Here is a 21,356-nt window from a genome sequence, read left to right as displayed (position 1 = left end):
CCAAAGCCAACCAGGAAGCCAGAACCTTCTTCGTAACAGCAGGTGGAGTATTAGCAAAGCACGGAACTGGCCCCTCTCAGGATCTTTACCTCTTGCTCTATTTTCTTCTGCAAGAAAGTAGTAGACTCTAGTTACAGCCAAACAATTAAAATGGAAAACTTAAGTCTGCTATACAGCAGGGATCTCAAAGTTCCTCCACAAGGGCCGCAATCCAGTCAGGTTTTCAGGATTTCCCCAATGAATATGCATTGAAAGCAGTGCATGCACATAGATCTCATGCAGATTCATTGGGGAAATTCTGAAAAGCCGACTGGATTGCGACCCTCAAGGAGGGACTTTGAGACCCCTGCTATACAGAATATAATTTTTGATTGCTTTTGCAAGAAAGTTCTTCAACAAGCAGCAACTTTCCCATGATTCTTGATATAAGCCTTTTTTGACTTTCATTCTTTTTACAGTTGATTTTCTGAGGATTATTTGTTCATGTCTGTCTGATCTTATTTGGTTTATAAAATTATGTAAAACTATTTTTGTGTGGCTACCCAAAGCAGCCATCTAGGGCAGGGACTGATTCCTGTTCCATTCCATCCTGATACCCTCAAGCTGATGAAAATGGGGCAATACTTGTTGAAACCAAGAAAAGGTCAAAGAAAGACTGGAGCGGCAAAGTGCCTTAACGAAGCCCAGCTGTAGGACTGGGCTTCATTCCCATGGAATAAAAATTAAAAAAAAGGAGCCTTTGGCTCCACTTAATATTTCTGTTAAGTCTCGCTATATTCAGGACGCAGCCAATCTGCTTCTAGAATGGCTTAACCCTTTCAGGACCAAGGGACATATTTGTCCCATAACTTTAAAATCCTATCAATTTTGATTGGGATAGTCTACATTTCTAAATTTGATATGTACGGATTCCATATGATACTGCCTTTATGTAAACAAACTGGTTCCGACATTCATTCATTAGCGTCGTTGCTAGATTGACGAGAAGATTCACTTGCCACACTGTCCATAAGCCAGAAGTGTGATTTTTTTAAATAAAAATAATGATATTTCACAAAAAAAATCAATTTTTTGGCATCTGCAAGCCCTTTTTACCATAAAAATGTCATCAAAACCACAAAAATTGGCCTACGATCCTTATGGTCCTGAAAGGGTTAAAAGCGAGAGGCACCAGACTATTTTCAACCATAAGCAAAACCAATGTTCCAACAACTAGTCAAGCAGTGCCCTTTGGAACTCTTTCTTGCCAAGTATGTAATTTCTAAATTCAAGTAGACTTTATATACTAATAAATTCCACACTTAGCAACAAAATGGGTAGAGAAGCGACACAGATGTATACACATCTGTGCTGTCTGCATAAGCATTTGCTGGAGTTTATTTCTGGAGTTTCAGCTCCAAACATCCAGAAAACAGAAACAAAAGATCAGTGCACATAAATAAAAGACAATGCTACTTTTAACATTAACCCCCTCTTCTACGAAACTGAGCTAGCGGTTTCTAGCGTAGGGAGCCGCGCTGGATGGCCCGTGCTGCTCCCGACGCTCACAGAGTTCCTATGAACGTCGGGAGCAGCGCGGGCCGTTCAGCGCGGCTCTCTGCGCTAGAAACTGCTAGCGCAGTTTCGTAGATGAGGGGGGTAAGTAAAATTACAGAAATTAGACAATACAAAATCTAATAGATGCTGGCACTGTCATTTTGAATTGGGGACATTAGACCATCTCTTATTTCATTGTCCACTGATACTTAATTTCTGGAAATCAATTTGGGGCAAAATAAATTGTGTCTTAGGACCGTTAGGAGTGTCTATTCCATTGTCCTATGGGGTGATTCTATTTGGGACATCGTTGATACCTAAAAGTCCAACTGATAGCAATAAAGATAGTGGCCATACAATTAATTACTAGAAATTGGAAAAGCTGGGATCATCTAAAATTTACTTTTTGGTGGGAAACGCTCTGTTTATATTACCGATATAAAAGAATGTTAGCAGAGCAATCAGGAATGATCAAAAATTTTGAAGACATTTGGAGTCCATTGGATACATTTGTTAAATGCCTTAACGATTACTAATTTACCCGCCAGATTTTAGTTATTTTTATTTTTATGCAGGCACATCCAGAATGGGGAGGGAACCGCACCCTCCGCTCCAAAGCGGAACAAAGACTCAGCGTTCCCACAGGGAGATCCCTCCAAATAAGTACGGCGTACAAAAGATCCTACAGCCATTTCCTACCTCGGCTATGAAACCGACTACCCACACAGACCAGGTCGCTAGACTCACTAATGACCTTCCGCAGAGCAGTAAAGACCTTCCTCTTCCACCAATCGGGCCATTAAAAACTGCCTCCTCAATATACTTCTCCTAGTACTCTTCGCTATGACCAGTCTGGTCTCTAGAATAAGATCTGTTCTATGCGGTTTACAAAAGATTACAAGAGGTACAAAATGAGTGACCTGAAGAGAGGAGAGAGTGATAAGTGCTGTTTATTGATAATTTGAATGTTTCAATGTTGCACTTTTTATATGCTTTATAAAACCAATAAAGAATTTAAAATAAACACTAAATTCAAGGTGACACATGGGCAGTTGTGTACCTAGCATATGTGACACCCGGGGCCCATCAATTTTTGACCCTCCCCATCTATATGAAAAATATGATTTTTAGTAACAATCCACATATCGCACAACAAGAGTGTACCTAGGAAAAGGCAGCATCTTAAACACTGCAGTGAGCACTAGAACACCAACACATACATTGTAAAACTAAACAAGCCAGATCCCACACAGTCAATTGATCCTGCAGTCAATGCCAACTGAAAACTATGTTCTTTTCATACACACAGAACAGAGATACACCCTCGCCCAATATGGAATAATCACAAACTAAAAACAAACTTTCTTTCACTTTGCCCCCTTCTTTCTCTCCATGCCCCCTTTCTTTCTCTATGTCTGTCTTTCTCTCTCTCCGTGCCCCATGTTTTTCCTTCTTTCTTTGTTTCACCCTGCCCCCTTTCTTTCTTTCTGGCTCTTTGTCCCCCCTCCTTTCTTTCTTCCTTTCTCCCTGCCCTCCCCCATGCCACCGCCATTGGGAAGCATGCTGCTGCCACCGCCGCCGGGGAAAGGCTGCCACTGCCGCCATCAGGAACAGGCCGGTGCCGAGTTTGCCCTCCCTGCTTTTCTTCCCCGCGGGGCCAACCAACTCTCACTGCCCGACGTCAATTCTAACGTCGGAAAGGACGTTCCGGGCCAGCGGGTGTGTTTCTGGCTGCGGGTCTTGATTAAATTTTACATTAAAAACAAAATTACAAGATTTACCTGAATTGCAGTAGTTTTTTGGAGAGAGAGGCATGTTTTATGCGCAATTGAAAAAAAGTTGATGTTGCTTCTCCCCTCCTCTCCCTTCCATTCATCCAATAGTGCAGCAGGAGAGTAGGGGGTCTCTTTTAATGGCCTTTTTCTGCGCATGTGCCTATCAACGATGGGCACATGCAAATATAGGAAATCCTCGCTGCCGATCTTATTTGCATGTGCAATTTTTTAAGAATGTCTCGGGTTTTTAGATTCGGTATCAAAACGGCTGCGGTAGCAGACCGTCGCTTTTTAAGGCGGGTGTTTGAAAATCCTGGCCTCAATAACCATGGGATAGATCTGCATATTCGGATTCCCACCGTATGCAAATTTTTCTTATCTATATTCAGCCTGAAAACACAACAGGCTATTCAGGTCACTGGGTCAGGTTTTCGAAGCAATGTGATAACCCAAAGTGCCTGTTATCACACATTATTTTAAATCACACTCGGAAGCTAATATGAGAGAAATATTTCAATAAACCTCAACATATACACCATCATAGGAGCCAACTTTTCAAAATGACTCAGAGTGCTAAACCCGGCGGAAGTCACCCGTCTCTGGACACAATCAAGTAATTTGTTAACTATTAGGGGTGCTCAAGCATCCACCCAAAAGCAAGCATTTCTTGACAGCATGGTTCTAGAGTAGGGATTTTCAACCCAGTCCTCATGACACATTCAACCCAACAGGTATACACTACAGGATACCTACAATGAATGCATATATTATATATACATTGCTCTCCTCTGTATTTATTGTGAATATCCTGAAAATCAAGCTGGTTAATATGTCCAAGGATTGTGTTGAAAATTCCCTACTCATGTGGTACACGTACCCTTAGGGATACATGGCACTGCGTGGGTCTCTCGCCCCTCTTCTCTTAATGGACACTGCTGCCAGGGATCCCATGCCCTCCAACTTAATGCTCCCCTCCGGGCTGAAGCTGACCCAGAAGGCTTCCCTCCGGAGACAGAGCTAACATCAGAGGGAAGCCTTGCAGATTAGTGGGGGATCCCAGTTACTTCCTTCCAGGTGGGCTGTTCCTTCCTGCCTTCAGCCGCACTTGTTGCAGGGATGCGGGGTAGCAGCTCTTAGACACTGCACGTGGCTGACCCAGAAGCCTTCTCTCTGATGTCTGAAGTCAGGAAGGAGCATCCCAGCTGGACGGCCCTGAAGGGAGCGAGTGCTGCCTTTGAGCGAGCAAGTAAGGGAGAAAGGGGACATGATCATGGAACAAAGGGAGAAAGGGGGGGAGGAGAAGGAGAGCGTTGGAACATGGGAGGGGCACAAATTTGGGACAAAGGCTGGAAGGCAGGGAAGGGGCACAAACTCGAGACACAGAAGGGGGGGGGCAAATAGAAAAGGAGAATTGTTGGGCATGAGTGTGTGAGTGAGAGGGAAAGAGATGGTGTACATGGGGAAAGGAAGAAAGAGGAAAATTGTTGGGCATAGAGAGACAGAGAAGATTGAGGCAGAGATACACGGGGAAGAGAAGGTTGAGAGGGAGAAGTGGTGGATATGGTGGTGGAGAAGGAACAGAGGGACAGATTGAAGAGGATGCAAGGTGGAGGAATGTTGGACATAGTCATGGAGGGAAGATGTGGCATGGTGTTGGAGAAATGGGCAAGGAGCTGGTGGAGAGTGGTGAGAAATGCACATGATCTGCGGGAAATGTTGAGAGGGGAAATGTTGTATGTGGCAGAAGAGAGGGATGGGAGAAATGCACCCTGGATCTCTCTCTCTCTCTTTGCAGCAAGGGAGGGAATTAGAGATGGACAGATGGACAGTGAGAGAGAGTGAACATGTTACCAACAGGGGTGGAGGAGAGAGGAAGAAAAGTTGGACTCATAGAGGGACAGAGAGAGATGTTGGTTGGAGAAGGGAATGAGGTCTGGAGGAGAGAAAGCGTGTAGAAGGCAGATGGAAATGCAACCAGAGATTCATGAAATCACCAAACAACAAAAGGTAGGAAAAATGATTTTATTTTCAATTTAGTGATCAAAATGTGTCGATTTTGAGAATTTATATCTGCTGCTGTCTATATTTTACACTATAGAGTATTTGTCTGTTTTTCTATAGTCGATACCGAGGTGACATTGCAGATTTTAAAGTCATTTGCCTTGACCTCTTTGGGAAAAAAAAACTCCCCGAGTATAAACTATAATTAACATTTTCTCTGCATACAGTACTGGGATTTGATCTCATGACTTCTGGGTGCAGAGGCAGCACCTTCCCCAGAGCCTGAACAAATAAATAAATGTACACTATTAATTATTTACCATATATTATAATGTTTTTAAGTTTTTACTTTGAAAAACTAAGTAGATTCCTCACCACTGAGCTGCTTATTTCACCACCCCCAGACCAACCTCCACCCTCGAGAACACATGAAAACGCATTCTCAATTTGAAAGCGGCCAACGGTCTGCAATAGAGTCAAATACTGCACAAGATGGCAGGGGGGAAGCCGACAACCTGCCTAGAGACATTTTTTTATCAGGAGCTGAAATCAGCCCAGCCGTGGTAATGCGACACTGGTCAGAGACACGCCTACCTACGCATTACAACAGCGACCAAGTACAACAGGGAGATCTGTTACACCTGTTTCTCGGCATCAATTAAAAATTTCGGATGCTTTAGTGCACCAGCTCGTCACAGGCACACGCTCAACGGTCACACCCCCTTCTGCCCTTTCCTGAACACTGATAATATTTCACTAGGAACTGTGACCTACTGATTTCACAAGCCAGCGCATGTGACTGAAAGCGGAAGGAGACTATGAACACATCTTGCTATCAGGAACGTACTCTGCTTCCAAGGTGGGGCAAAAGAGGGCAGGTTACTGTGTCTGAGAAAATATAGATCAGTGCGACTTGACTAAGTTTCTGTGGAACGAGGAAAAAACCTGTTTGGTCACCTGTCTTTTGTTTTTCCCCCCCCCGGCAGGACTAATACAGAGGAAAACCTGGTACTGCTGCAGCTTGTAATTAAATGTCTCTAACCGTACACAAGGAAGAATACTTATATAAATATGGGGAATAACATTACAGTCTTTTGCTTAGAGCTGTAGTTCCCAAACCTAGGCGAAACCCTAGGACAGAATGGCACTGTGACAAAATTCATCACCGCTCCAATCCACACGGATAACCATGCCGTGTCATTCTTTAGCGTCTATCTCAACCTCAGTCCTTCTACATCAGCGGTCTCAAACACGCGGGCCGCATGTGGCTCTCCAGGTTTTATTTGCGGCCCGCGGTCTGGAGGCCATCATTCTCTTCCTTTTGGAGCAGCAGCCGGCTCGTTCGCTCAAAGCTGCGGGTTGGCGGCTCCTTGCGCTATCCACTCCTGCATCGGAAGCCTTTCTGATGTCACAACATCAGATCTCGCAAGGAGCCGCCACCCGCGGCTTTGAACGAACGAGCTGGCCAGACACGCTGCTGCTCCAGTGGCGTACCAAGGGGGGGGGGGGGGCGGTCCACTGTTCTTTTCCCTGCAGGGCCGACCAACTCTGGCAGCCCGACGTCAATTCTGACGTCGAGAGGACGTTCTGGCAAGCCAATCGCTGCCTGGCTGCACGGAATGTCCTTTCCGACGTTAGAATTGACATCAGGAACGAGAGTTGGTCGGCCCCGTGCAGAAGAGAAGCAGGGAGATGGCCTGTTCCCGATAGCGGCAGCAGCAGCAGCCTATTCCGCGGCGGCGGTGGCATGGGGGAGGGCAGGAAGGAAGGAAGAAATAAAGAAAGAAGGTGGGGTAGGGACAGGGAGCCAGAAAAAAAAGCAAAAAATGGGGCACGGAGGAAGGAAGAAAGAAGGAGGGGGGCAGGGAACCAGAAACAAAGCAAAAAATGGGGCACGGAATCAGAGAAAGACAGACAAAGAAAGAAAGAAAAAGTTGGGGGAGGGAATGAGGTCTGGAGGAGAGGAAGCATACAGGAGGCTGAAAGAAGGGAAGAAGTATTGGATGCACAGTCAGAAGAATAAAGTGCAACCAGAGACTGATGAAATTACCAAACAAAGGTAGGAAAATGATTTTATTTTCAATTTAGTGATTGAAATGTGCCAGTTTTGAGAAAGAAAAGATATTGAACTTTAAATGTGAGTGCTGCAGAAAAAAATAAGAGTACTTGGAGGGCCACAGAAAAAATAGTTAATGTCTTATTAAAGAAATGACAATTTTGCATGAGGTAAAACTCTTTATAGTTTATATATCTTTCCTATAAAGGAAAGTTTTATAAACTATAAAGAGTTTTACCTCATGCAAAATTGTCATTTCTTTAATAAGGCATTAACTATTTTTTCTGTGGCCCTCCAAGTACCTACAAATCCAAAATGTGTCCCCGCAAAGGGTTTGAGTTTGAGACCACTGTTCTATCAACATCAGCATCCTTCAATACAAGGCTTGAGGGTCAGTGGCTGGGCCCATTCATACTCCGATTCTTATGCGAGCCAAGCATAGGATAATGAAACCATTGTGACATCATTGATGAGGTTGGCTCTTAGGCCATGGTGGAATGAGGCATTATGACATCACAATCTCGGCTCTGGAATGTTGCTACTCTTTGGGTTTCTGCCAGGCACTTGGGATCTGGGTTGGCCACTGTTGGAAACAGGATTCTGGGCTTGATGGACTTTGAGTCTGCCCCAGTATGGCAACGCTTATGGTCTTTATTTTTATTTTATTTTTTCTATACCACTTATATTCTAAGTGGTTTACATTCAGGTACTTTATCATATTTCCCTATCTGTCCTGGGAGGCTCTATGAGGGGAGTGGCTTGCCCAGAATCACATGGAGCAGTGAGGGATTTGAACCCACCACCTCAGGGTGCCGAGACTGTAGCTCTAACCACTGCAGCACACACTCCCCTCAGTGTCATTCTCTAGTGTCTATCTCAACCTCAGCCCTCCTACACCAGCATCCTTCAATACAAGGCTTGAGGGTCAGTGGTTGTGCCCATTCAGATCCCGATTCTTTCCTCTCTCCTTAAAGAATGACATGGAGTTAGTTTCCCGCAGTTATCCGTGGGGGCTAATTTTGCCACTGTGTCATTCTCTATGTACCGAATCATGTTTTCAGGATATCCATAATGAATATTATACTTGCGAGTCAGATTTACAACGGAGGCAGCGCATGCAAATCTAACTCATGAATATTCATCGTGGATATCCTGAAAACCTGACTGGCTGGGATTCCTTCAGGACAGGTTTATGGACAACTGGCTTACAGAAAGGCCAACATTTCTCTCTTCCTCTCACCCCTCAACTCTCTCGTTGCAGATGCTGGCTATGATCCATATAAGTTATGACTATCTCGATACATAATTTTGCCAATATATCCATACAAGTTGGCATGCTGTTCGGTCCTAATCATATATGATTTAAGGTGGTGGTCGCCAACCTTTTCATATAAAGGACTGCAGTAGGAATACGAGAAAGCTCCGAGAGCCCGCAAGCTTACATAAGCTACTAATTTTGTAAACCGCCTTGGCCTACCTGTTCAGACTGGGTATTAAACATTCAAAATTAAGACCGATTGCATATCAATTCAAGGATATATTTTTTTAAAACCCTCTCACTTTATTTTGGATTGTCAACAATAGAAAATTCCATAATTGAGACACCCGAGTAACCCACTTAAAGAGGTTGTTTGCCGTCACTATATCAAGTGGGCGAGATTGAAATGAACGCATTTACAGGATTTGAAGAGCACGTCGGTGAACTGTTTGAGGGCCGCAGTGGAGGACTTTGGGGGCCGAAACTGGGATCCTTGTTGGGACTTATTGTTTTGAATAAGGACTTATTTGGGTTGTTTAAGGTATCTTCTTTGTCTTTCCTTGTTGTTTTTGTCCACATTTATGGACAATTTTATCCAAATTAGCAATCAAACTATGCCCCTTTCCTTATAAATATAAGCCCGTCCCTTCCCCCCAGGTTGATCTGGCTCTCGCTCACGTTAAAAGCAAACTTTCTGGACCAGTGTGTCGCAAACATTTTAAGATACGGTACGCTAATCTTGCGGCCGTGGCTGGAGGACACCCGTAAATGAGCAGTAATGATTTGTCATCAATTCTTATATGGAAACATTCAAGAATTGTTTAAAAATAATATACTTAGCTATACACCAAAAAGATCATTGCGCTCTGAGAATCTAGCTTTACTTTAGACGACTGTGAATCCAAGCCTTGTTGAGACTGGTAAAAATGACTTTTTGTTGTGCAGGAGTTAAGATATGGAACTTCTTGGTGGCTCAGATACAAAACTGCCGTGAAAAGGGCATGTTTAGAAAATTACTTAAGACGCAGTTATTTGTAGGTGCCTTTTTCTAGTCAATAATTTTCCTCAATGGCACGGTGAAGAAACCATAAAGATAAATGAGGGAAGGACATAATAAGAAATTAGAGGTTATGAAGAGGAAAGCTAGCTTTACATTTTAAATAGATAGCTTTACGTTTTGGAGAAAAGCCAGGTTTTCAGATGCTTTCGGAATAATTGGGATGAGCCTATGTTCCGCAGCGGGACAGGGAGGTTATTCCAAAGTTCAGTAAATTTGAAGACAAGGGATTTCCTTAATTTACCTGCATACATGATGCCTTTTAATGAGAAAGAGAAAGAGAGGAAGAGAGAAGAAAGAGAGAGAGAGGAAAAAAGAGAGGAAGAGAGAAAGAAAAAAAGAGGGAGAGAAAGAAAAAAGAGAGGAAGAGAGAGAGAAAAAAGAGAGGAAGAGAGAGAGAAAAAAAGAGAGAGAGGAGAGAGAGAAAAAAAGAGAGGAAGAGAGAGAGAAAAAAGAGAGGAAGAGAGAGAGAAAAAAAGAGAGGAAGAGAGAGAGAAAAAAAGAGAGGAAGAGAGAGAGAAAAAAAGAGAGGAAGAGAGAGAGAAAAAAAAGAGAGGAAGAGAGAGAGAAAAAAAGAGAGGAAGAGAGAGAGAAAAAAAGAGAGGAAGAGAGACAGAAAAAAAGAGAGGAAGAGAGACAGAAAAAAAGAGAGAAAGAGAGAGAAAAAGAGAGAGAGAGAAAAATAGAGGAAGAGAGAGAGAAAAAAAAAAAAAGAGAGGAAGAGAACCTAAACTAAACCTTAAGTTTGTATAGCGCATCATCTAAATAAAGATAGAGCTCGGCACGGTTTACAGGTCATTCAATAAATGAGGGAAGGACATAATAAGAAATTGGAGGTTATGAAGAGGATAGCTAGCTTTACATTTTAATTAGATAACTTTACGTTTTGGAGAAAAGCCAGGTTTTCAGATGCTTTCGGAATAATTGGGATGAGCCTAGGTTCCGCAGCGGGGCATGGAGGTTATTCCGAAGCTCAGTGAATTTGAAGAAAAGGGATTTCTGTAATTTACCTGCATACATGACGCCTTTTAACGAGGGGAAAGATAGTTTGAGTTTGTGGGCGGATCTGGTAGTGTCAGGTCTCGAAGAGTTCCAGGATAGTGGGATTAGATTAGGGGAAGAAGAATGCCATGTAGGATCTTGAAAATTAGGCAGGTACATTTAAAATGAATCCTAGAAATCACCGGAAGTCAGTGAAGCCCCTTCTGTGAATGCTCCTTTGCGGTTTAATTATATTTATTTATTTATATTATAACACTTGATATATTGCCAAAGGGCCTGGAGAGGCATCAATACAGCTTACAAATATCAAAATGGTGGAAGAAAATGTAGATGAAAAGAGGAGGAGGGTGTAATAGGAGAGTAGGGAGTATTGAGAAAAGAAAGAGGGGCAGGAGAAAGCTACAGGGTCACAGAACCAAAAGCTTCTGAGAAGAGGTGATAGTTGAAGCAGTTTCTTGAAAGAAAGGGTGGTGGATTGATTTTTAATATGAAGGAGAAGTTCATCCTAGTCGTTTGGGCCCTCAAACAGTATAGCAAATAAAGAGAAACTTGATTCAGATATCAGAAAGCTGTGTCACTTGAGATCGTGAGATGCAAAACTGACAGGGAAGGCAGTGTTAGAAGATGTTTATCTGCTTACGTAGCCTTGATCGGTGCTTCCATTGCTGCTGGAATGGCAACCGGGGTTAGGATAATCCTAACTCTGTCTGGAACGGTGACACCAATGATAATTAGCATTTTCGCTGCATACAGTGTGCTTTGTGTTTCTTTTAATTTTGTGGTTACCATAATGAATTAATATGATTAATTAATATTGTATGATGCTTGTATGGATGCTTCGGGGGACGGTGGTCGCAGGGACGGGACGGGGACGCTGGTCACGGGTACAGGGATGGTGGTCGCGGGGATGGGGCGGTGACGGGGACAATTTTTTTCCCCCGTGTCATTCTCTGTTGATCACTTATTCATGATCTTTACTATGCAAGCTATGGTATTATTTTGTACACAGGATTTCTAAAGATTGTTTGTAGGTTTATTTTATTATGTTTTTGTTTTAAAATTTTTCTAAAGATTGTTTGTAGGTTTATTTTATTATGTTTTTGTTTTAAAATTATGTATGCAAATTATATAAACCGTTAAGTTTTAAACGGCATAGAAATTTTAAAATAAATTTAAATAAATGTTGACGCGATGATGTCACACATGTGAGATGTCATCATGGCTACGTCCGCGCATGCGCGGATGCTTCCAGCCGCGGCCCCGAGCCTCCTATTACCGCCGGTGAGGGGGTGCTGCAGAAGGAGAGGCGATGAGAAGAGGCGCCGGTGAGGAGGAGGAGGCGGCGCCAGTTGACTGACCTCAGGATGTGCCTCTCGCTGCGCTGCGAGAGGCACATCTTGTAAGCAGCAATCCGGTGCCGGCACCTCTCCTCCTCGTCAGCACTTCACGGCACACCTGGAAACTGCCGGGCCACAGCACACAGTTTGGGACACACTGTTCTATACATAACGGAGTGGAAGAGGAGCCCTAGTGATTGGTCATCCAGAGGAGCTTTGGTCAAATCACAAAGGAGGTACTTGGCAAGTCACTTAAGCTTCACTGCCTTATGTACAAATTAGATTGTGAGCTCTTCTTGGGCAGGGAGATACTCACAGAACCTGAAATGTAACTCATCTTGAATTATTATTGAATAAAGATGTCCGCTAAATCCAAATAAATAGATGAATGCATTTGTGCCTGTATAAATTCATCTAGCAGCGCAGGAAATGTACAGCAAAATAACGTGGGTTAGCACATGATGTTAACCACAGAATTTCAGGGGAATCTGGGTTCAATTCTCACCGCAGCTCTTTGTGACTGTGTGGGCAAGGCTCTAAAACCCTTATTGCCCCAGGTATAAAATAAGTACCTGTATATAACATGAAAAACAATGTAATTGTAACCACAGAGCAAACTGTATGTGTGTGTCTCTGTTTGTCTGCCTGTATCAGTCTGCCTGCCTGTCTCTCTCTGTCTGCCTGCCTGTCTCTCTGTCTCCTCTCCCTTGCCTTCCAAAGTACTTTTTTTTTCCTTTTTGCAAAATATTTGTAACATTCAAAGCCTTGTTTTATCAAATGCAGTTGATACCAAACAATTTAGCCTTCTCTTAGCCATGGGCTATTATGTATGATATTCACAGTTCCATTATAAAGTTACAAGCACAAACATACAGTCAGAAAAATCACACCAAAACTGCTTTGGAGACTACAGTAGACATTTCTCCAGATTTTGTCAGCCAAACCAGATGCACCATGGTCCTAAGATGCACAGACTAGAGCTGCCCAATTCAGAGGATAAAAAATTAGATTCTATTTGATTTGGCCTATTGAATCAATTTTTGATTCGATTCACTTTTCAAGTTTAAAGTTGAATCGATTTTGATTGTAAAGTTAAACAAGCCATATTAATGCAAATCAATCCTGCAAAGTCAATGTTAACAGAAAACGATGTCCTTTTCATACACACAGAACACAGATATACCCTCGCACAGCATGAAATAAGTAATCACAGACTAAAGATAGAAATATGAAGACAAAAGTTAAACTGAACAGCCAAGAAGTCATACTCTGCATACAATGCACCACCACAGAAACAGTAACACATGTCCCCTAATACTGTACAAAATATAAAGACAGCAGATGTAAATTTTAAAATGCTGACAATCACCACTTTACAAATTAACAAAAAGAAATAAAACAAAAATAAGAAAATACAATTTTATTGGACTAATCCATTTTTATATTAGCTTTCAGAGGTCAAAACCTCATTCTTCAGGTCAGTACAGAATACAGTATACTGCTGTTATTGTATCAAAATTAGTCTAATAAAAAGATTACTTTTTACCATTTTCTATTTATAAACAACATTTACACATCTCCCTCGTTATTCGGGGGGAAAGGGGCAGAGCCGGACCGCGAATATCCAGCTCTGACCCACCCCTGCCTCCCTCCCGCCTTCCCCCAGCATCCTGGCCTTACCTGGTGGTCTAGCGGGCTTTTGGGGCAGGAGCGATCTTCCTACGCTTCTGCCCCGTGCAGATCGCTAATAGGAATTGACTGCCGTGAGTTCCCATAGTCTCTCGAGACTACGGCGGGAGCTCAGGGCAGCCATCGGCAGCCATTTCCTATTGGCAATCTGCACGGGGCAAGAGCGTAGGAAGATCGCTCCTGCCCCGAAAGCCCACTAGACTACCAGGTAAGGCCGGGATGCCGGGGTGAAGGCAAAAATATGGGGGGGTTCCCCCCTCCCTCCAAAAAAATCACGATTATGTGAAATCGCGAGTGCGGAAACTGCGAATGGGGAGGGGGAAGTGTTATCAATACAGTTACAATAAAGCTTTTTTTCTACCTTTTGTCATTTCTGCTTTAATCATCTTCTTTCCATCCAGAGTCAGTCTTCTCACCTCTTCCATGCATCTGCCCTCTCTCTCTCTGTCCTTCCATCCACTATGTCCCATCCCTCCCCCTGTAGCCTTGCCTCTCCTTCTGTCCAGATTTTCCCTTTCTCCTCCTACACTCCTCATCCCAGGGCAAGCATCTCTCTTTCTTTTCTCCATTTGTGAATTTAGCATCTTTCCCACTCCTTTTTCCTCATTTCACTCTCTATCTTCCCTCTGCTCTTCCAGCTCCCCTATCCCAACATCTCTCTCTTTCTCCCTCGACTTCAGCCTTTCCCCCACTGCCTTATCTAATCTCTCTCCTGTCTCCAGGCCATCTCCTTCCCTGCCTGCCCTGTAGTAAGGCATCTTTTTTCCTTTCCCCCCCCTGAGGTTTGTACCATCTATCATGCCCCCCCTCGAGGTTTGATAACTCCCCCTTTTACCTTCCCACTTCCCTCCCTCTCTCATTTGCTCTCTTTCTTTGTCACCTCCTCCCCACACACACCATCAGGTTCCACCTACTTCTTGTTTCCACGAAGGTAGGCCTTGGCAGAGAGGAAGGCCCAACGCCAAAAAGAGCAATGAGTTGTGAAGGCTGCCGTTATGGAAAAGCTCCCAGACCGTGACGCTGGGCCTGCACTGAAATCAGTGAAGCTGATTTTTTTTCCAGATCGAATTGATTCGAATCAATTCAACCAAAGTGAATCGGTGAATTGATTCGAATCGGGCAGCTCTTAGCACAGACCAGGCTAGAATTCTTTTTTTGTAATTCTTTATTTATTTTCCAAACCTTGGCAATGCATTACAAATAATATAACCTTAACAGATTGCATAAAATACACCATAATACACAAATAGTAAAGAAAACAGCCACTTTCCCCACCCTCCCAATTATTAATACATTAAATCATATTATTTATTACAACATTATAATTAAATATTAGAATTCTACTGACCTCTATTCAAACAATAAACTGTATATAAACTGACACACTTTCAACACATGCACTCCATAAAGACTTCATCCTTCAAGAAAACTAACACAAAACACCAATCAAAACTAAATGTTACATGAATTACTACCATCTAACTGTCTATTATCAATTGCCTGAAAGAGACCAGCATTTCCCTGGCGGGGATGAAAAACACAGGTGCTATTGATGGAGTTGCCCACCATTTTTGAACTAATGGTGGAATATATTTTCAGGAGCAGTGTCTGAAAGTCTGCTGGGCTAGTCTTCCTCCAAAAATCAGATCACTTGATTGCTTTGCAATTCAAGAACGCTTTCTAGTGGATGCCACTGGGGGTGAAGACCAAGATGGCAGACCAGGCACTTGTTATATAAACATAATTTTAACACAGCTGTTTGGTTGCCAATTCCATGACCTACAATGCAAAATTAGGGATACATAGATCTTAAAAGTCTCAATGTGGGGTATTCTAACAGCATTCTGGACTGTTGAGGATGTCTGGAGTAATTCAATTTTAACTTGTTGACCACCTTTCCAAATGATGCTCGAGCTGACTTACAAGATTTGAATTTAGATACAGCAATAGTTCGCAATCTAGTGGGTATCTGAGACAATGGGAGATGAAGCAACTTGTCCCAGGCCACATTGTACTTCACTGAAGAAACTGGGATTTGAACTCTGGATGGTCCATCAAGCCCAGTAGCCCGTTCTCACCGTGGCCAATCCAGGTCACTAATACCTGGCCAAAACCCAAGGAGTAGCAATATTCCATGCTACCGATTCAGGGCAAGCAGTGACTTCCCCCCATGTCTTTCTCAATAACAAACTATGGACTTTTCCTCCAGGAACTTGTCCAAACCTTTCTTAAAACCAGCTATGCTATCCGCCCTTACCACAACTACTTTTTAGCCCATGGCGGGTAACCACTAGGCCATTCCTATCCAAACAAAATTAACAGCTTCTTTTTAAAAAAGACCAACAATGAAAGATGGGAAGGGATAAATGAGTAGAAACTTTAATTTAACAAAAATAATATATTTGTCCGATATACACCGTCTTCTCCATGTTAAAATGACGTTTTCAGATTATATATGCTAAGAGCAGCTTAGTATACAGGCTCAAAACATTTCTGAAGAACAAGGGGTTCACTCTGTGGGAGCAATACGTGTTCGAGAACTTCCAAAACAGAGCAAACTCCTTCATCGTGAATAATGTCTTTCGTTTCACGTCCCCGCCCGCAATCATTTTGTCCCTTGTTATGCACGCACTACATCAGACGTTTAAAGAAACATTATGGGGGGAGGAGAGGGGAAAAGGGGAGAAGGAAATAGGGGGAGGGTATTGAGAGATGTAACGGGTAATTTGGAAATATATTTATTTTTTGTTTTGTTCATAAAAAAGCCATTTGATGGAAATTAATATGATGAATTTTAATGTAATGACTATTTTATTGTATTATATTATTGTATATTTAGTGGATTTCTTCAATAAAATATTATAAATTTAAAAAAAAAAAAACCCAACAACAAACGAAAAGTACTTTTGTTTTCACAACATATAAACCCAGCACAAGCAATTGAAACCTAAAACATCGCAGGAGCTGAATTTGAAGGAACCAATTTTCAAAAAATGTTTAGAACAAATAAAAACACTTTAAAACTGTTAACCGAATCTTTTTTTTTTTATCACAAGATTCAATTCAAGCTTTTCAAAGTTCCTGAATAATTTCGTTTTAGGACAAAAATATATGTCTTTCAAAGTTTGAAAGTTTCCCTTGGGTTTTTCTTTTTTGTATTATTTTTTTTTTTGGGGGGGGGGGCGGGGGGCGGAGATGACAACTGTACCAAATGCCTAGAAAGAGTCAAGTTCATTGGGGAGGGAAAAAGCGATTCTTTTTCCACCAAGTTATCAAGATGGGAAGAAACTTTTTCCCTTTTAAGTCGCTCCTATTTTCAGATCACAAAGCATGAGAGATGGTGCCGGGGGGTTAAGTCCCCCGTGGGGGTTATTTGGACCGTACGGAGCCCCCGGAAAGCGGAATAATAGCGGGGGGGGGGGGAGAGGGGGTTACAGGGCACTCACGCAACTGAGGACGGAGCAGATTCCCAGACACGCTCCCATGCCGGCGGCTGCTCTCCGGGATCAGGACTCCGAGCTCCGCTCCGGCCGCTCGCACAGGTTCCAGCGTTGCTACCTTTGCCGAGAATGCTCGGAGGGGGGAGGGAGAGATGGCACAACTCCGCCCCTCCGGGACGATGGCTCCACCCACTCCGCTGGCTCCCAATGATCTCGGCGGCTCTCGAGGAGGCTCCTGCCCCGCCCACTCGGAATGCCTCGGGGAACTGTCGCCTTTCGGCTGTTTCCGGCTCTTCGGAAAGTTCCGCCTCCGGCTGTTGGGTTCGTCTTCGGCTGATTCCGGATCTTCGGGGCGTTCGGTCTGCTGGTTGTGTGGGGTGTCTTAGCTTTCCCTCCCACTTGTCTGGGAACCTGGATTGCGAGATCCGGGTTTTACTTCCATTGAAAGCAATGGGAATAAACCCCGGATCTCTCATCTGTCCTCGTTGCTTTCAGTGGAAGTAAAACCCGGATCTCTCAATCCGTCCTCGTTGCTTTCAGTGGAAGTAAAACCCGGATCTCTCAATCCGTCCTCCTTTTTCTGGAGCCACATGGTAACCCTAGGTCAGGGGTGTCCAATGTCGGTCCTCGAGGGCCGCAGTCCAGTCGGATTTTCAGGATTTCCCCAATGAATATACATGAGATCTATTTGCATGCACTGCTTTCATGGTATGCTAATAGATCTCATGCATATTCATTGGGGAAATCCTGAAAACCCGACTGGATTGCGGCCCTCGAGGACCGACATTGGACACCCCTGCCCTAGGTGGGTGGTAAGTGTGAATGACTCGTGTAGATCCGTGGTTCCCAACCCTGTCCTGGTGGACCACCAGGCCAATCGGGTTTTCAGGATAGCCCTAATGAATATGCATAGAGCAGATTTGCATGCCTGTCACTTCCATTATATGCAAATCTCTCTCATGCATATTTATTAGGGCTATCCTGAAAACCCGAATGGCCTGGTGGTCCTCCAGGACCGAGTTGGAAACCACTGGTGTAGATCATCACCTGCTGGCTTAAGACTCCTCTCGTCCTCCATGTCTTGGCTCCAGATGGAGAGAAGAAATCAGGGGGAAATATAATTAGTGAACTGAAACTAGTCCTTCCAGAGTCAGAGAGGAGGGTCAGCAAATGCCCGAGAGAAGAAGATCCAACAGCTAGGGCCGGGGTGGATGTGCGAGGTGATAGGAAGCATCAAGTTGAGATTTCCCCCTTTGGGGGATTATGGAAAAAAAATCACTTTTATCACCCTGTGTCTCATTTCCAGACTCATTGCTTCCATAGACTTTCTGGGTTCCTACCGGGAAGGGGTAAAGCGTGGATCTCAACCGCACGTCCTTAAAAATCTTCATTTACTGACAGCTGAGGTTTCATATTTCATGTGGGCAGGGCCGCGTTTTAGCCCCTCATTCCACCGCTGTTTCTGTTGCCGTTTCTGATCCCCCACGGATCTGTGCCGACAGTCTTTTATTAAACCAGGGATGTCAGTCCCTCCTCGAGGGCCACAATCCAGTCGGGTTTTCAGGATTTCCCCAATGAATATGCACGAGATCTATTAGCGTACAATGAAAGCAGTGCATGCAAATAGATCTCATGCATATTCATTGGGGAAATCCTGAAAACCCGGATTGACTGGATTGCGGTCTTTGAGGAGGGACTTTGACACCCCTGCTGTAAACCGAGTCGAGCCTTCTCAGAATGATGACTTGGTATACAAAGTTAAGCTTTAGTTTAGTTTATTAATAACACTTCAGCTAAGGGAGCTCTGATGGGCCCTAATGCTTCTCCCTCCCTATGCTGAGAGTAAAAGTGGCACAGACCTCAGGGCAAAAGTTTTGCCACTTTTAGTCTCAGCATGGGGAGGGAGAAGCATTAGGGTCCGTTAGCTGAAGTGTTTCCTCAAATTAATTGTTATTAATAAAAGACTTTCTGCATAGATCCGTGGGGATCAGAAACGGCATCAGATACAGCGGTGGAATGAGGGGTTAAAACGTGGACCTGCCCACATGAAATATGAAACCGCAGCTGTCAATAAATGAAAATTTTTAAGGACGTGCGGTTGAGATCCGTGAGGTCCGCGTTTTACCCCCTACCTATCTAGCAGGAAGTGTAATCCTGTTTTGGTAATTAACAGGATACCCTCCTCAGCTCACAGACCAGAGCCTGCACTTGAATCTTGACCAGGAAGAGGCTCAGAAACAGTGACATCTTTCCCTGTCAGTTCAAAATGTTGGCTCTGTCACTGGCTTATTTACTGTCTTTCAACACCCCAGTTCTAATTATGGCTTTTGCCATTCCGTGTGATCTTGAGGCAAATAACTACCTCCCTGTGCTTCGGTTTAGATCCTGACTGACTGGTTCGGGGTGGCCCCGGAGAAGTGACTTTTCCTCTCACTGGCTTTTCCAGCTGTATTTTTCAAGTTTCAGGTTTCACCTATATTTGATAGACTACCCATCAAAATTAGTAACTCGGTATTTTATAATAATATTAAAATTTAAAAAAAGAAGAAGTAAAATCAAACATAAAACCGTAATAAAAGTAAACAATTACAGCAAAAACATTTTGCTGCTAATCAGTTTTGCCCACAACGTTCACAGCCATCCCTCCCCATTGGCTCACCATAAAGCACAGCTGTAATTATTTTATGAAGAATTATAGACCAAAGCCCTCAAAATAAAATAAAAGAGTGGCTAGGCCAATTTTACATTTCTTAAAGATGATTCTTGTCTTATATGCAAAGGGAGAGTATTTCAGAATGTAGGAGCCAAAACACTACGGAGTGTAGTTATCAACATGGGGTACGTGTGATATTTTAACACAAATCATGCTATATTAGCACAGGTTTTGTTTTATGTGATGTGTTAACTCCAATAACTGGAGTTTACAGCAAAATAGTCTTTGAACAGTAGCCCAAGTTGATAAATTCTCCCCTTATTAAAGTAAAAAGAAACCTCTTGAGAAATCAAAATTACTGTTGTAAGTGATAACAAATGACCCAGGTTTAGGACAATCATGTCATTGTGACATCACTGATTAAACTGGTTCTTAGGCATTGGTGGAATGAGGCATTATGACATCACAATATCAGCTCTGGTTACCAGAGACTGAAACTCTTCACGCTAAGGGAGAAGTTATCAACATATTCTATCTAACCACTGCAACATGTATTAAAATGCATTTATTTATTCAATTTTATTTACTGTTCTCGCAAGGGAGCTCAGAATGGTTTACATGAATTTATTCCCTGTCTATGGAGGACCTCTCGTACACTGACAGACTGAAAAAGCTGGAGCTTTTCTCCCTGGAAAAGCGGAAGAGGAGACATGATAGAAACCTTCAAGATCATGAAGGGCATAGAAAGAGTAGACAGGGACAGATTTTTTTAAATTACGGGGAACCACAAGTACAAGGGGGCACTCGGAGAAATTGAAAGGGGGAAGGTTTAGAACAAACGCCAGGAAGTTCTTTTTCACCCAGAGGGTGGTGGATACATGGAACGCGCTTCCGGAGGATGTGATAAGCAGGAGCACGCTACAGGGCTTCAAAGAAGGTTTGGATAGGTACCTGGAGGACAAATGGATTGAGGGGTACAGATAGGAGTAGAGGTAAGTTATAGGGAGAAGATTAGAGGCAGTAGAAAAATTAGACAGGGGCACTGTTTGGGCAATTAGGCCTGATGGACCGCCGCAGGTGCCGACCGCTGGGCGAGATGGACCTCTGGTCTGCCTCAGCAGAGGCAACTTCTTATGTTCTTATTCTGGTGGGCTCACAATCTATCTAATGTACCTGGGGTAATGGGGGGATTAAGTGACTTGCTCAGGGTCACAAGGAGCAGCGTGGGTTTGAGCCCGCAACCTTTTAATGCTGAGGCTGTAGCTTTAGCCACTGTGCCATACTGTCCTCTATATTCAAATAGGCGTTTTCCTCCTCCCAGAGGTGACATGGCATTATAACACAAAGGGGGGTCTTTACTAAAGTGCGTCTAGCTCTTGCACTTAATGTACCCTAACAGCAAAAATCAGCAAGGGTTAGGTACAAGGGCTGCACGCTAATTGTCGATGGCATGCCCAGCATGTACGGGGATGTGCATTAGCGTGTGCAGAACCTGGTTGTAATTACTGCGACTGCACTTATAGCCTCCTATATAAACAGGATGGAGTCGGTC

At 43.4% G+C, this 21,356-nt stretch overlaps 1 protein-coding gene across 1 annotated transcript in view; it reads right to left on the bottom strand.

Moving 5' to 3' along the window:
- SERINC2 (serine incorporator 2) overlaps positions 1-17,318 on the bottom strand; it is a 58,821-nt gene extending 41,503 nt beyond the window's left edge. The window contains exon 1 of the mRNA XM_033957228.1: positions 17,158-17,318. Coding sequence (XP_033813119.1) covers positions 17,158-17,196 — 39 coding nt within the window. The 5' untranslated portion in view covers positions 17,197-17,318. The remainder of the gene's footprint in view (positions 1-17,157) is intronic.
- Positions 17,319-21,356: the final 4,038 nt, after the last annotated feature.

Source organism: Geotrypetes seraphini, chromosome 8, assembly GCF_902459505.1.
Source record: "Geotrypetes seraphini chromosome 8, aGeoSer1.1, whole genome shotgun sequence".
Taxonomy (NCBI): domain Eukaryota; kingdom Metazoa; phylum Chordata; class Amphibia; order Gymnophiona; family Dermophiidae; genus Geotrypetes; species Geotrypetes seraphini.
This window is presented reverse-complemented; position numbering and strand designations above follow the sequence as displayed.